The following is a 14,308-nucleotide window of genomic DNA, read 5'->3' on the forward strand; positions in this document are numbered from 1 at the left end:
TTTTCAAAAACACCGGCACTTGATTTCGCACATCGCTGTCACTGAGGGTAATCCGGGGTTTAGGCGTCAACTCTCTGGACTCATTCGCTCTGCTATATTTGGCTCCACCCTCCGGGTGTCAGCAAAACGGGAAGCGTCAAGTTCACTAAAAGTAGCAAACAAAATTCCGGAAGCAAGGTTTTACTTATGCATAACATGAATATACATAATATGATGTCAATTCCAGTTGCATAAGACACTTGATTATCACTAAATTGAGATGGGGAGACTAGAAGAAATATTGATATCAGCCAAATGATTAGATAGATAGATAGATAGATAGATAGATAGAGTACTCATTAAAACCAAGAACTAAGGAAACTAAGGATAACAGAACAAATAATAATAGAATAAATGTTAAATAATGAAATATTGTATCATTTAATAAAACAGTAAAACTGACTAAAATGTAGAAATAAATAGTCAATGGGCTAAATGAATAAATAGTCCAAGGTAAAGTTCAATTTAAAGCCAAACTGAAACGGTAGTCATGTTTTATATCATATATTTGCATGTGTAATATTCTTTTTAACCCCCAAGCCTGATTGTACCTTATTAAAGTGCCTCCCTGTTATGGCTCTGTGGAGACAGGTGTGAGTGTAATAGGGGCAAAGTGCAAGTGTTGAGTGGAGGTATCTGCTGTGAACATACAAGGTGAAGTTGGCTACACTGTATTATCTAATATTATCTAAGCACAAGTTCGCTTATTTGCTAAGATCGTACAGTCTATGGCTCAGAGGCGAGAACTGTACGACAAGAGACTTTTATTTTGAATAGGCTTACAGCCACCGGAAATGTCTGTGTTTCGGGTTAGCTTGGCGCACCCGGTGCAGAAACAAAACCCGGGTATTTTTCACCGCTCGAGTGTCTTCTGTGCACCCGATCAGCTGTTACAGTCGACGTGGGTGAAGTTGCCGGCTGTAACTTAGCGTCCCACCACTCTGTCTAACCCGAATTGCCGCCTTTTTGCCAGGACAGCATGGAGAACCGAAAACGGCCGTTTGAGGTGGTTGTGACCCCCGGTGACAGCTTCCACACGCCGGACAAGAGAGTGTCCGCGGTCCGGCTGCCAGACTCGCACTACATGCGATGGGGAGTGGAGGAAACGTGTCGCTACCTGCGATCAGAGGGTCTCGCTGAATGGGAAGACACATTCAGAGGTTGGTTTAATGCTGCGATGGCTAAAATGGACAGTTCTCAGTGTGACACAGAAATCAGTAAGGGACTGTTCGTTATTTACTAAACGCAGTGGTGGATTAAGTACCTTAAAGCCATAGGCTACTTGAGTAAAAGTACAATTCTGTGACCAGCAAAAGACTTTGTTAAAAGGTTAAACTCATCTTTTAAAGTAAATAGGTCAATTTGTGTAAAAATCTTTAAGCGTCTTTTATTCATTGTACTGATGTATCAAGAGTAATTCTGTGATTTTGAATGTACTTAAGAATTGAAAGTAAGATATAAGTAAATGCTGGTAATTTAAAAAAGCAAGCGACAAGAATTTTGAAAATTATTAAGTTTACTTCTTTCCAACATACACAGCCTCAAAATGGAGCGTTTGTTATAGGGCTTAATAGATTATCGGCCTGGACAATTAAAGGAGCTGATATTTGGCATTTTATTGCCAATAAAATTAATTAATTAAATTTTGCAAAAAACAGTGTCAGCATGGGAGAAACTTTTGCTTTGAAAAACCTCAGGGAGCTATTTTTATTTATCCATTTTTATTTTAAATGGCTTTATAAAATGATTTTATAAAAAAAGGAGGGTCATAAAACAATCATGCCCCAGCTATCCCCCTTCTTTGATAAATAAAGAAAAGTCCCTAAGCCAGTTGAGAGCTGCGCATCTTTGCTGCTAACCTGCTGTCTTTATTTATGTATTGTGATTTATAAGCTCACATCAGTTTTCTCTGTTATCCAGCACAAAAAATCACAGGTGTCGGGCTGCGGTATCTCAATGATGCTGATCTGGAGAAGATTGGCGTGCAGTAAGTGTGTCCTCATGTTAAACAGAGTTGTGGGGTTTGTGAAGATTACCAAGGGTGTTTTGGGTAGGAAGAAATGTAATCAAAGCCAATAACAATAGTGTCAAAATAGGACAAGACCAAATCACAATCCTAACTAGGTTGCAGTAATGTTTCACTTTTCTGTCTTTTTTGCTCCTTTTGATCCTCCATTTGTATAGGTACCTTGGTGATCGTCTGGCGATCCTGCACAGCCTCAGGAAACTGTGGCAGATAGAAGCAGAGCTAAATAAGGTAAGAGCCATATCACAAAGCTACACTTTCAAGGCTGAAGTGATAAGGAAGACATAATAAAAAAGAAGAACTTGTAGGATAAATGGCAGAAGTGTGAAGATAGAAGGGTTAGTGCATGAAACCTAGATTTCTCTTCTCTCTCTCAGCTCCTGAATGCAGTCTAGTTTGTCCTAAATACTGTTTTTTGCTGAGTTTTCAGCCTTAGCAATGTGAAATGCTTTACTGAAGTGTTTCCAGTTAAATAACTTTTTTACATCTGCTCATCCTCTTTAAAATAACTGCACAAATCAGACTTTTTTGCTTAGTTGTTACCTAAGCAGAGATGACACAGTGAACAATGTGGCTGTGGTTTGTTTGATTTTTACAAGGGCTGCCCCTTGAAAGTAGGAGGCTCGTATCATCATTTGGAGACCCTTAGTCAACTGAGATTGCCTTAAATTGAGCAATCTTTTTTTTCTGTACAGAATACCTCTGGGGGCGTTTTGGTCTCCAGATTTTGCTTTGGAGTGAGTGCTCTTGATTTAGGGCAGATTCGTCTGATATCGCAAGGCTGGTTGATGATGGTTTGCCTCGCCAACAAAAAGTTTTATTCTGTTTACTCCTTACTGCTTTCATAATGGCTCCTCTCCTGATTTTGAATATCCATAAATAATCCTAAACTTAATTTTTTTGTGTCAAAACAGCAGCTAACTTTGACCTGCATGCTACCAGGACACTGACGATGCAACTTGCATCCTACATGTCAGGCGCTCTGTGACTTCCTGTACATTTGTGCACTTTTCTACTCAAAATATCTCTTACCTGCTGTAAAAATCATACTGTCAGAAAAAAATAAGCCCTTGAGGTTGCTGCTTGGTCACATCTTGCTTAAGGTAAAAATCAAAGGAACCACAGGAACCGTATTATTCAGTGCTTCATCTTCTCTTTCATCTTCTATTTTGATTTTAGAGGTGGGGGGGGGACACAAGTATTTTTAATAAAACTCAGACTCTTTTACTGTGTTTTCTAGCAGTTCTTCTAGTGTTCTATTGTTACTTATTAGTTACACACACACGCACACACACACACACACACACACACACACACACCACACACGCCGCACGCACACACGCGATTCACAACATAGATAGCACATGGACATAAATTAAACATTAGTGTAAATGAAATCTCTAATATCACAATCCGTCTTGCTGACGTGACCCAGGCAGAACAAACGTCCAACATGATGTTCAACAATTTAGCCTACAGACAGCAGCAGATTACCGGGAAGCTCGGGTCGGAAGCTCCGGTCTCGGGCAACTAGCAAACCAGTGTACAAATCCTGGCGGTTTACAACCTGATTGAGTGACAGGGGGGACGGCCAATCACACAGAGACGGCAGAGCCAATCGAGGAGTGTGTGGGCGGTCTCAACAGGCTTCAGTTTTAGCGGCCGTTTTCCGCTTGGTCCTAGTGCCTGACGCGTCTCAGTTTAATATAGTGTAGCATTGTTTTTGGACGGTAAAAAACTGCAGGGGACAAAAACGGCGTTTTGAAAAAGTGCAGGGGACATGTCCCCTGCGCCCCCCCTAAAATTACGTCCGTGCTGCCACCCAAAGATAAACACACAGACTGGCAATTTGTTGGGATTATGAATGGTGAAGTACGCAAGTCTCTCTGCTGTCTGTTGTCCCGTCTTCTGACAGGTGTTTAATGATCCTATCCACGGGCATGTGGAGCTTCACCCTCTTCTCATCAAAATCATCGACACACCTCAGTTCCAGAGACTACGAAGCCTTAAGCAGCTTGGAGGGACCTACTTTGTTTTTCCTGGAGCATCCCACAACCGCTTTGAACACTGCATTGGGTATGTCCACAGTTAGATGCAGTGTTTATTGATTAGGGTTTATGAGACAAAATGATCCAACATTGCTTTGCTGTTAAATTTATACAGTATAAAGTCGAAGTAAAATCTTTAGGATACAATAAAACTTAGATCATAATATTATATAACAATATAGACCAGCATTAAAGGCATACTATGTAGGATTTGTCGCTACCTGTTTGCTTACAACATTCAAACTTGGCCCCTTCTCCTTGGCTCAGTGAAACTGACAGCTAAATTCCACCAGGTCTGTCAGGGCAGTGTTACAACACGAAACAGCCGCCGGAGCCAATCGTGGATGCTCTCTGGGCGCAGAAGCAGCCTCCTGCTCCACTCTGTGGAGAATATGCGCATAGTGTCTTTAAACTAATAAATATATTTATAATATGTATATGTATCTTTTTGTTGTGTGTTGGTACAGGGTGGGTCACTTGGCAGGGCAACTTGTAAAAGCTCTGAATGAGAGGCAGCCAGAACTCCTCATCTCTCACAGAGACATCCTTTGTGTGCAGATCGCCGGGCTCTGCCATGACCTGGGTGAGTGGTGCTCAGGTCCTCACACATTTCAGGTTTTATCCTCTTCCTCACCAGTTGTGAGCATAAGTGAGAATGGAGGTGAAACCAAGTTTATTACATCCTGATGTAAGTAGAGCGTGACTCAGAATGGAAGTGAAACCATGATCATTTACAGATACAAGTTGAGCACATGCAACAGTAGCCTAGTGCAAAGTTTATGCACAACAAACTAATTTGGTTATGTGTTTTCAGGACATGGACCATTTTCCCACATGTTTGATGGGCAGTTCATCCCTAAAGCACGTCCAGGAATTACCTGGAAGGTGAGAGAGAGAGAGACAGAGAGGGAGAGAGAGAGAGAGTGTGAGAGTGAGTGTGAGAGTGAGTGTGAGAGTGAGTGTGAGAGTGAGAGTGAGTGTGAGAGTGAGTGTGAGAGTGAGTGTGAGAGTGAGAGTGAGAGTGAGAGTGTGTGTGTGTGTGTGTGTGTGTGTGTGTGTGTTTTTTTCTTTTGCCATATGCTGTAAGTGTAGATTAAAACAGTGAGCCAATATATGAAATACTTTGCTAATAAATGCTAATACAAGCAGTAGTTTCTCTCCATTGAGTTAGTAGTTGCACCAGCAGATTATCTAAATCCACCTTTTCTCAGATGAAAATGCAGAGAAGCTGTGAAACTCTCTTGTAGTCTTCTGACTGCTTAATTCCCCAAGAATAACAAAAGAAGGTGAAGTTGCTGAAGCCTAAAACCGATTGTATGATTCATCTGAAAGTCATTTTGCAGTCGATGTGATGCAAAACAAACACCCTTTGATAGACAACCTACTGGCCCAGACATGCATTCAACTGAACTGAATTACTGCAAAGAATACCTGTTTAAAAGGGCATCTCAGTTCACTTTGTCTGGTCACACATCTGACACTGACTGTTCCAGTGCTCTTTAAATTAGTTAGTGACTGCTTTAGCAATATATTTTTAAAAAGATGAATAGTGTGTATGAATGCAATGTCTTTTAAATGCCTCTTCGATTTTTGTGGGTCTATGAACGCAGCACTGAGCTCTCCAAGGGATCTTCTTCCATCAACAGCAGTTTGTCACTCGCTGGGTTTCTAATTGATGTGTCATTCTGTTCACAACTGAAAACAGTAGCTGTTTATGAGTAAATGCAAATGCTTACACCAAGCAGAATGAACAGTTAAGTTTCACTTTTGCTGCACCATGTTCCCCAAGTACTCTCTGCACTGTGACAGTGTGGTGCTATAAAAAACTAAACAGATTATATTTCAATATACTAATTAATGATCCAGCTCCAAAAATGGAAAATTGATTTGTGGTGGCATTTTTTTTAATTGTGGTGGCCGGCAACAAATAAATGAATGTGTGGGAAACTCTACATTGAACGAATACCAATGTTGAAATGAGTACTGGAGTGCTCATGCCCAATCTGAGTGCATAAGAGCCAAGTTGACTTCAAAGAGCTGCTGCTCCAAACTCTCATTCAGCCTCAACCCCTGAACCAAAAACCATGTGAGAGCCGCTGCTTAGTGATAGACTCTCATTCAGTGTGCACCTCTAAGCTGAAAAACAAGTTGTTTATGAACACATGCACCAAGAGCAGAAAAACTAGTTATTAATGAGCTGACACCCACAAGTGAGGGTCAGTGCTCAGTGACACTTCCTTGTTTAGGTCACTCAGCTACCTTCTAATTCACAATCAAACTTAAAGAGATTCACACTGGGAATTGTTTTTGTACTTTTCGTATACATAAGGTGCCAGAAATTCGTTAACAACTACCATCTGGAAGGTATTGATCCATCCACTTTTATTCCCACATAATTTCAGTGATCATCAAGTCTCTTCTGAAGTGAAATTAACATCATATTATGCATACTGTTAGTGTGAAGGCCCACCAGCAGATGGAGACATGAAATACAATGCTTTTCAACATACGTAATGTTTATTCATTGAACAAAATAAGAAAAGTCCCCCAAACCTGCTTGAATCGTATTTGAAATTGAAATGTTTTAAAATCCCAGAAACATGTATGGGCCTGCTGCGACTGGCCCCTGGCCCTGTCATTTTGCAAAAGTGACCCCCAAGTAAAGCAAGTTGAATATCCCTGCTATAAGTCAACCAAAATTACCTACAGAGACATCCATGAGACAGTCTGCTAGTGGTGAGGGAACAACTCGAACTGGCAAGGTTACTTTAAAAAACCTGATCTTCTCATCTAATATAATGTAGTCCTCTGCAACCTAAATATTTTCTTTGCATCAGAATTCTCCAGGAGGTATTTTACGCTGCTAGTATGTTGACAGACACAAATCCTCTCATCGCCCCACACTCGAATAGTTGATGTAGTCTTTAAAATACCAACTAAACTTCTTCCTTGGCATTAACTATAAGGGCACAGATTGCCCTCCTTTCATTCTTACTTTAAAGTAGATATTTAATTGATATTAATAAAGTTATCTCCTGTTCTACCAGATGGTGTGTGGTGACAGCAATGAACAGCATCCTGTTTTACAGAGGCTTTATATCGGCAGTATAAATTACTGTAGTAACAATAATATAGTGATTAAAGTGCTCAGAATGAGAAGTATCACTGATAAGAACGACAAAGCACGTGGTCATTATGTAAGTTATGGCCACAGACCTGCTGTTAGGCAAACGTGAGATAAGACAAGTGTACACATTTGTGTCCTGTCGTGTTTGAGTTGAGATTAGCTATTTCTGTTGAGTAATGAGTCACTGTGTTTCCGTTTTAAAAAAAACTGTGACCATGCACATACTAACATGAGTCTGTTAACTCTGCAGCATGAGAGAGCGTCTCTGGACATGTTTGACTACCTGGTGAATGACAACAGCCTGAAGCCGGTGATGGAGCAGCACGGCCTGGTGCTGTCGGAGGACCTGGTCTTTATTAAGGAGCAGATTGCCGGACCATTGGATCCTAGTGGAGCTAAAGGAAAGAAGGTGTCTGTCAGTTTTGCCCATGTGAAATAAGTCAATGGCATCATTGCTACAACAGCCAATATGTGCTTGTATATGGAGTAATTTATTGCAGGAGTGATTCCAGCTTGTTTATCTCCACCTATAAAGCATGCAGGTCTTTAGCCCCTCACATTGTCTCCCTGGCTTATACAAGAAATTATATGGGAATAAATAATGGTTTTATTTATGATACTGTATGTTTAGATGCCTGAAATAAGGTCTATGGTTAACAAAAGCTTCAAAAACTTTCATGTTTCAGCATAAAACTCATCAGTAAATACCCCACTTGTAAACTTTGAAGGCTTTGCTTGTCTTAAACAAGCCAAATGCCAACAAGTAGATAAATAAGCCCACAGAGCATCATCACACCAAACGCGGCTTTACAGCCTCATTATGGTGGCGGCATTAAGTCATGCAAGTCAGGTCTGTTTTATTTATAAAGACCAATATCACAAATCATGCCTCAGAGGGCTTCACAGTCGTCGACATCGCTCTATCCTTGGACCTTTACAGCTGATAAGGAAAAACTCCCCAAAAAACCCTTTAAGTGGGCAAAGACAGTAGCAAATGATGAGGGTTCTCTTTTCTAGGATGGACATAAGTGCAAGAGATGTTGTGTGCACAGAACAGATCAACATAATTAAATAACAGTAATCAATACGAGAAAATAATACTTAGAGGGAAAGAGAGACATTGATGCACAGCAACAATAATAACAATACTGACTTTATCAAAAGTCATAGAAATATGAATATAAATAAGAGATGTTTATGTTGCATATATTACAGTATATCTATGTAACAGTGACAATGATATGTAACCATTGTTTAAAGCCTAACATTAGCTTTTTACTTCTGGCGATCGCATTTAAGGTTAAAAAATGATCAAAGTGGGGTTAATTTGTTAAGTTTTTTTTCTGAACAAAAGGTATAAGTCTTATAATTTTTGCTTGTCATAGAGCTTGTTTCCTTCAATAATCCGAAATCTGTTGGAAAAATCCCATGGGCTTTTTGACAAGGGACCTAGGAAGAGAATAACTTTGCGACGGCCTATAAAAAAAAATTTAAAAAAAACGCCATCCCTGCAGAACTCCATAATGGTGGCTAGTCTCGAGTCTAACTACACCAGCTACAGGTTCTGGAAACCAGAGTCAATTTCATTGTAGGCTTAAACACGATTAGGCAATAAAACTCATTCTCATGTTTTTATTGTCTGTCATCTCTGTAGTGGCAATATAAAGGTCGTCCAGAAAACAAGTCTTTCCTCTATGAAATTGTGGCCAACAAAAGAAATGGCATCGATGTGGACAAGTGGGACTACTTTGCCAGGTGGGGCTTCTTGATCTCTTAGTTTGTTCAATGATAATTTCCCAAATCACACATTGAATATTGACAAGTTTAGTTTGACTACCTACATGTTCACACATTTCCTCACTCTATCTCCTCTTAGGGACTGCTACCACCTGGGCATCCAGAACAACTTTGACTATCGCCGCTTTCTCAAGTTTGCCAGGGTGTGTGAGGTAGACGGGCAGAAGCACATCTGCACGAGGGACAAGGTGATCACTTTTGTCATATCTGCCCTTTGGGTAGTTTTTAAAGGAGCAGTCTGTTTAGATAATTCAGGGTTTCCCCCAGAAAAGTTGTTGGGCCAGGTGGCAATTGCCTTTTGACAGAACCTGCAGTACAGATAACCAATTATGTCAGCACAAAACTGGAGTAAGAGTGCTCTTGTCTGCTAATATATTCTGTTCTTACCTAAGAACAAATCCCAAATAATTCAATATTGGTGAATGTCAGAATCCTCTCAAACAGCTTAAAAATGAAGAAATTTCTCCATAAGAATAGTTGGTGAATGAAGCCCACTGATCTCAGTGCACATCTCCTCTTGTTGTTCACGTTTTCACCAGCAGATGTTGCTGTTATGTTTCCAGCAGAACCGCCCTACTGTGTCCCTGCTGCTATTTTTATCCAGTAATTGCAATATTTGCATTTGCACTCCTCTACTTTGTACTGCAACTACTGCACAGCAATTTTCTTCAAGATAAAATTAGTTCCGTCTCGTCTTGTCTCATTTCAAATATATGTCATTCTTTTAACAGGAGGTCGGCAATCTGTATGACATGTTCCACACAAGGAACTGTCTCCACAGGAGAGCCTACCAGCACAAAGTGGGCAATATCATAGAGACTATGTGAGTAGTTAATCGCTCTGAAGTAGTTTGTTGTCTTTGCTTTATGATTCAGGGTTTTTTTAAGTTATCATATGTTGGGTATGATCATTCAGGATCACAGAGGCCTTTTTAAAAGCAGACGGGCACATCAAGATTGAAGGCTCAGGAGGGAAGCTGTTCACTCTGTCCACGGCCATAGATGACATGGAGGCCTACACCAAGCTGACAGGTCTGTCAATACCACTGAGTTCAAATTTCAATAACTCACTGATATATGTTAACACATTGTGTTTTGTTGTGCTCCTCAATTAAAGGGATACCATGTAGGAACGTATCCTTTGCTTAGTCCCCTGCCTCAGTTCAGACTGGTCAATCGTAGCGTAGCATCGGCCAGCTCCGACAACGGTCTGACCATTTCACAGCTGTGCTCCATTGACTCTATCGCCAACCTTTCAGATTTTCTTAATTTTCAGGCTGGTTTTGCGGATTTTAAGCTAAATGTTGTGCCTTGGCCATGTGCAATAGTGACTCATGATCTAGAGAGGTTTAAAGGAGATAAATGTTTCTTGTCTGTTGCAAAACCAACATTAAACCTTGAAAAGTGTAGGATTAGTCATACTGACTGAATTTACTGACATAATTCTGAGTTGGGCACAGGGCTTTTTAAAAAATTTAAAAAGCAATTTAATGAATGATTTCCGGACTTCTATCACTTTGGTTTGCTTCATCTGACCTGTCTCCTACTAATTTTCTATTTGTTCTGTAGATTATGTGTTTGAACAAATACTCTACTCCTCTTCCCCGGAGCTGGCTGAGTCGAGGCAGATTCTACGCAACATCATTTGTCGACGCCTCTACAAGTGTCTGGGCCAAACCCAGACAGAAGAGCCCCTGGATGTCACCCGGGTGTGTGTTTTTGTCGTTGTATGGCTGTGTTGGGATACACATCTGCTTGTCATGACACATATCTGCAAATAATTATTGTAATTGTTACTATATTAGTCCCATTTGGATTGTTCAGCTGTTGTGAGAATGGCTGACGTGAGTGTATTTACAGCAGTCTCTGAGTGTATTTTATGGGTCTAAGTAACTCATATCATATTATCACTAAAACTGCATCAAAATATGATGGAAAATGTACACTCCTCAAACACGAGGTGATTTCTTCCAATTGCTTGTTTTTTCCGATCAAAGCTTGATTGTATTCTAATCATTTTGATGTAAAATGGAAGGAAGCTTCATATCCTCAGTTTTGGGAAGCTAAAACCAGCAAATCTCAATAATTTATTTTTTAAACTGAAAATTTTTCACAATCAATTTTCTGTCAACTGTTAAGTTGACGAATCATTTCGGTTCCATTGTTTAGGATTGGATGGGGTTAATGAGCTTTCTGATAAATGAAATGAATCTTGTTGTGTCTACAGAAATACTGGAGATTTTGATTGGATTTTTGAAAATGGATTGCAAAGATTAGATTTGCACCCAGAAATTGTTCATTTTGTGGTTAAATATATTTTATTTATCATTCTAAATTGCAATCACTGATATGATGCCACTATTACAACAATCCAAGGGTCAAATCTCATTGTTAAAATGAAATAATTAACATCTTTTGTCTTTTTTTTTGCTCTTTCTCCTCTATAAGGAGAATATTCAAAGCTGGGAAGCGGAACTGGCTCAATCTATCCCTCAGAGCGGCCGTCAGGATGTCAGTCTGCAGCCAGAGGACTTTGTCGTTAATGTGAGTTTTTGATCTGATTTCACTCATCACTTCAAGATTTTATTTTCATTATACATTTTATTTATGTTGTAAGCCAATGCCTTAACCTTTGTAGCTTCCTTCACTTGATGAACTGAAAACTCCCCCTTCTCTTTAAGGTCATTTTTATGGACTATGGGATGGGGGTAAAGAACCCCATCAACAGTGTGCGTTTCTATTGCAAAGATGACCCAACCAAAGCCATCCAGATTCGCAAGAACCAGGTCAGAACTGAAGAAGAAACCACAGACTTTGAATCTTTATCAGTCTTCGCATGCTGTTTGTGTTAACACCGTTTTCTCTTTAATGCATAGAAGCTGTTTGTCACTGCTTATGTCCCAAATGTGTCCCTCAAAATAAACTCTATGCTGCTCTCATGCTTGTCAGGTGTCTAAACTTCTCCCAGAGACGTTTGCCGAGCAGCTCATCAGGGTCTACTGCAAGAAGACGGATGACAGGAGTCTGGAGGCAGCCAAGAAACACTTTGTCCAGTGGTGCATGGACAAGGACTTCTCAAAGCCCAGGGTAATATTCTTCTGCTAGAATGATAAGAATTGTATAATTAAATGCATTCATAATGTTGGTTGTTTAACATGACATCACCTATCCCGTTTCAACAACCAACATTGTCTTCGTCAGTCTCGAGGATTTTGCATTGTTGCGATCGCAACAATAAATGCAAATTCAGCCAGTTCCTGCGAATTCTGCACGACCTTGCAATTTTCTCGAAATCAGTGCAACTTTACCATAATTTGACTTTTTAGCGTTGGTCAAATGTCATTTCACTGTCGAGCTGCATGCAGAGTACTGTTTTGCTCAGCCTCTCTCTCTCTCACTCTCTCTCTCTCTCTCTCTCTCTCTCTCTCTCTCTCTCTCTCTGTCTCTCATTCTCTCTCTCTCTCTCCTGAGACTATTGCTACGCCAGTGACAGAGTCACACACACTTACAGCTAACGCTTTCCAGCGTTTATCAGTTTGATGACAAATTCGAGCCATTTCGCCATCAGTGATAATTGCGATTTGCTGAGTTGGGATTAGTAACTGCAAGTTAGTGCCCTGTCATGATGACTTCTTTTATGTTGCTTACACTGAACACTGCTCTTGTTTACCCCGAAATCTGTTGTTTTTTATTCACACAGGATGGAGACATTATAGCACCTGAGCTGACACCTCTGAAAGACAGCTGGTCGCACAACAATGAGGGAGAGGGAGGGGAAGGTGGCAGCTCCAGGAGAGGAAACCTAGTAAATGGACAGGAAAAAGCCAAAGTTCAGCTTAACTTCTGATAAGTAAGAGGAAGAGAACTATTACCCCCCTGTTACACTTTTGGTAGATGAGACAGTGTTGAGTGAAAATAAATATATTTTTCTACGAGGTGAGTGTGTTGGCAAGCAAAGCAAAAATTAAAAATTAACTCTGTTTGAAAAATTAAAAAATAATAACTCAATGTGGCACATTCAGGGCCCGTACTCAGGGTTTTTACACAGATCCCTCTTCAGTATTACACATATCTTTTGTTTTAGTTTGATTATTTTAGGCTCCGCTTTCCATTTGAAGCTTTAAGTTCATTTGTTTTTTACCATGTGCTTTCAACCAGCACCACTATCATGTGTTTGTATTATGCACAATAAATCAATGTCAGAATATTTTACTCAGAATATGCACAGTATATTTCAGGGCAGTGTGTTTTTACAGCTGATGTGTTTCTTTTAAGGTTTTCAGATAAGATTTGATGTTTTGTTTTTTTTTTTCCTTTAGGCTTTTAAAGGCATACATCAAACATGCAGTCAAACATTTTTGTGAACAGTTTCTGATGTTTAAAATGAGGGTTTCTTTTTGCTTGACCTTGCTTTGGATGTATTTGTTTTTAAGAGGTGTTTTCTGCTTGAGTTTGTTGTGTTGTACTTTATTTATTGACCTTACAGTTTGTAGCGCACCTCGCCCATTTTTTGTTTTTAACTATAGATCTGTGCAGCATTTTAAATGGAATTGTGGGTACCGTTTAAAATGTTTCCCTCTTGCCAAAATGTGATCTCCTCCAACTTGCCTGCCTCAGAGCTGGTTGTTTTATTCTGCCGATTGTGTACTAAAGAATATTTTTAAGAAAAGAAAATGCAGCAAAGGGAAACTTACTAAAGGGGTTTGAGAAGATCCTGTACGTTGAAAGGGGCTGAAAACAGTTTGAAAATAAAACTCCTTCTCTTAGTTGTGTCCTCGTGTCAGTAAACTTGTTTAACACTAGATTGCATTGTGCTCTCAGTTTAGATAACATGGATGTTTAACAAAATGTTTTACACTGATCAAAATCATATAGCTCCAAAATCATCAAATACCAAAAATTTAGGGGATATATATATGAATCTTTTTTGTTGATTATTTTTAAGTGAATTAGTTGATGTAATCCTGAAAAAAATATTAAAATGTTATAGGAAAGGTTCCCCTTTTTTCTAAGCCTATGTTAAAACAATGCTCAGAGGCTGGTGTCAGCATTAAAAGTGTTTTTTGTTGCATTCATTCTCTACAAGTGCTTCTATCATTGAGATATATAAGTTTCAACTATTGACTTCAGAAATAATGGACATGGGGTAGCACGGTGGTGTCGTGGTTCGCACTGTTTCCTCATAGCAAGAAGGTCCCTTGTTTGATCCCGGGTTGGAGCGGGGTTCGGTTCGTGGGCGGGGGCCCCTCTGTGCGGAGTTTGCATGTTCTCC

The 14,308-nt window shown here is 39.8% G+C and overlaps 1 protein-coding gene across 1 annotated transcript; it reads left to right on the forward strand.

Moving 5' to 3' along the window:
- Window positions 1–882: 882 nt before the first annotated feature.
- Window positions 883–13,802, forward strand: samhd1 (SAM domain and HD domain 1). Its single transcript, XM_042491565.1, has 16 exons — window positions 883–1,199; window positions 1,960–2,026; window positions 2,224–2,296; window positions 3,981–4,141; window positions 4,581–4,696; window positions 4,928–4,998; window positions 7,491–7,649; window positions 8,895–8,995; window positions 9,117–9,225; window positions 9,769–9,860; window positions 9,953–10,068; window positions 10,606–10,745; window positions 11,485–11,580; window positions 11,718–11,822; window positions 11,986–12,123; window positions 12,737–13,802. The coding sequence occupies exons 1-16, from the start codon at window positions 1,019–1,021 to the stop codon at window positions 12,881–12,883; spliced, it is 1,872 nt and encodes a 623-aa protein (XP_042347499.1). The 5' UTR covers window positions 883–1,018; the 3' UTR covers window positions 12,884–13,802.
- Window positions 13,803–14,308: the final 506 nt, after the last annotated feature.

The sequence above is a fragment of the Plectropomus leopardus genome, chromosome 8 (genome assembly GCF_008729295.1).
Source record: "Plectropomus leopardus isolate mb chromosome 8, YSFRI_Pleo_2.0, whole genome shotgun sequence".
Lineage (NCBI taxonomy): Eukaryota > Metazoa > Chordata > Actinopteri > Perciformes > Serranidae > Plectropomus > Plectropomus leopardus.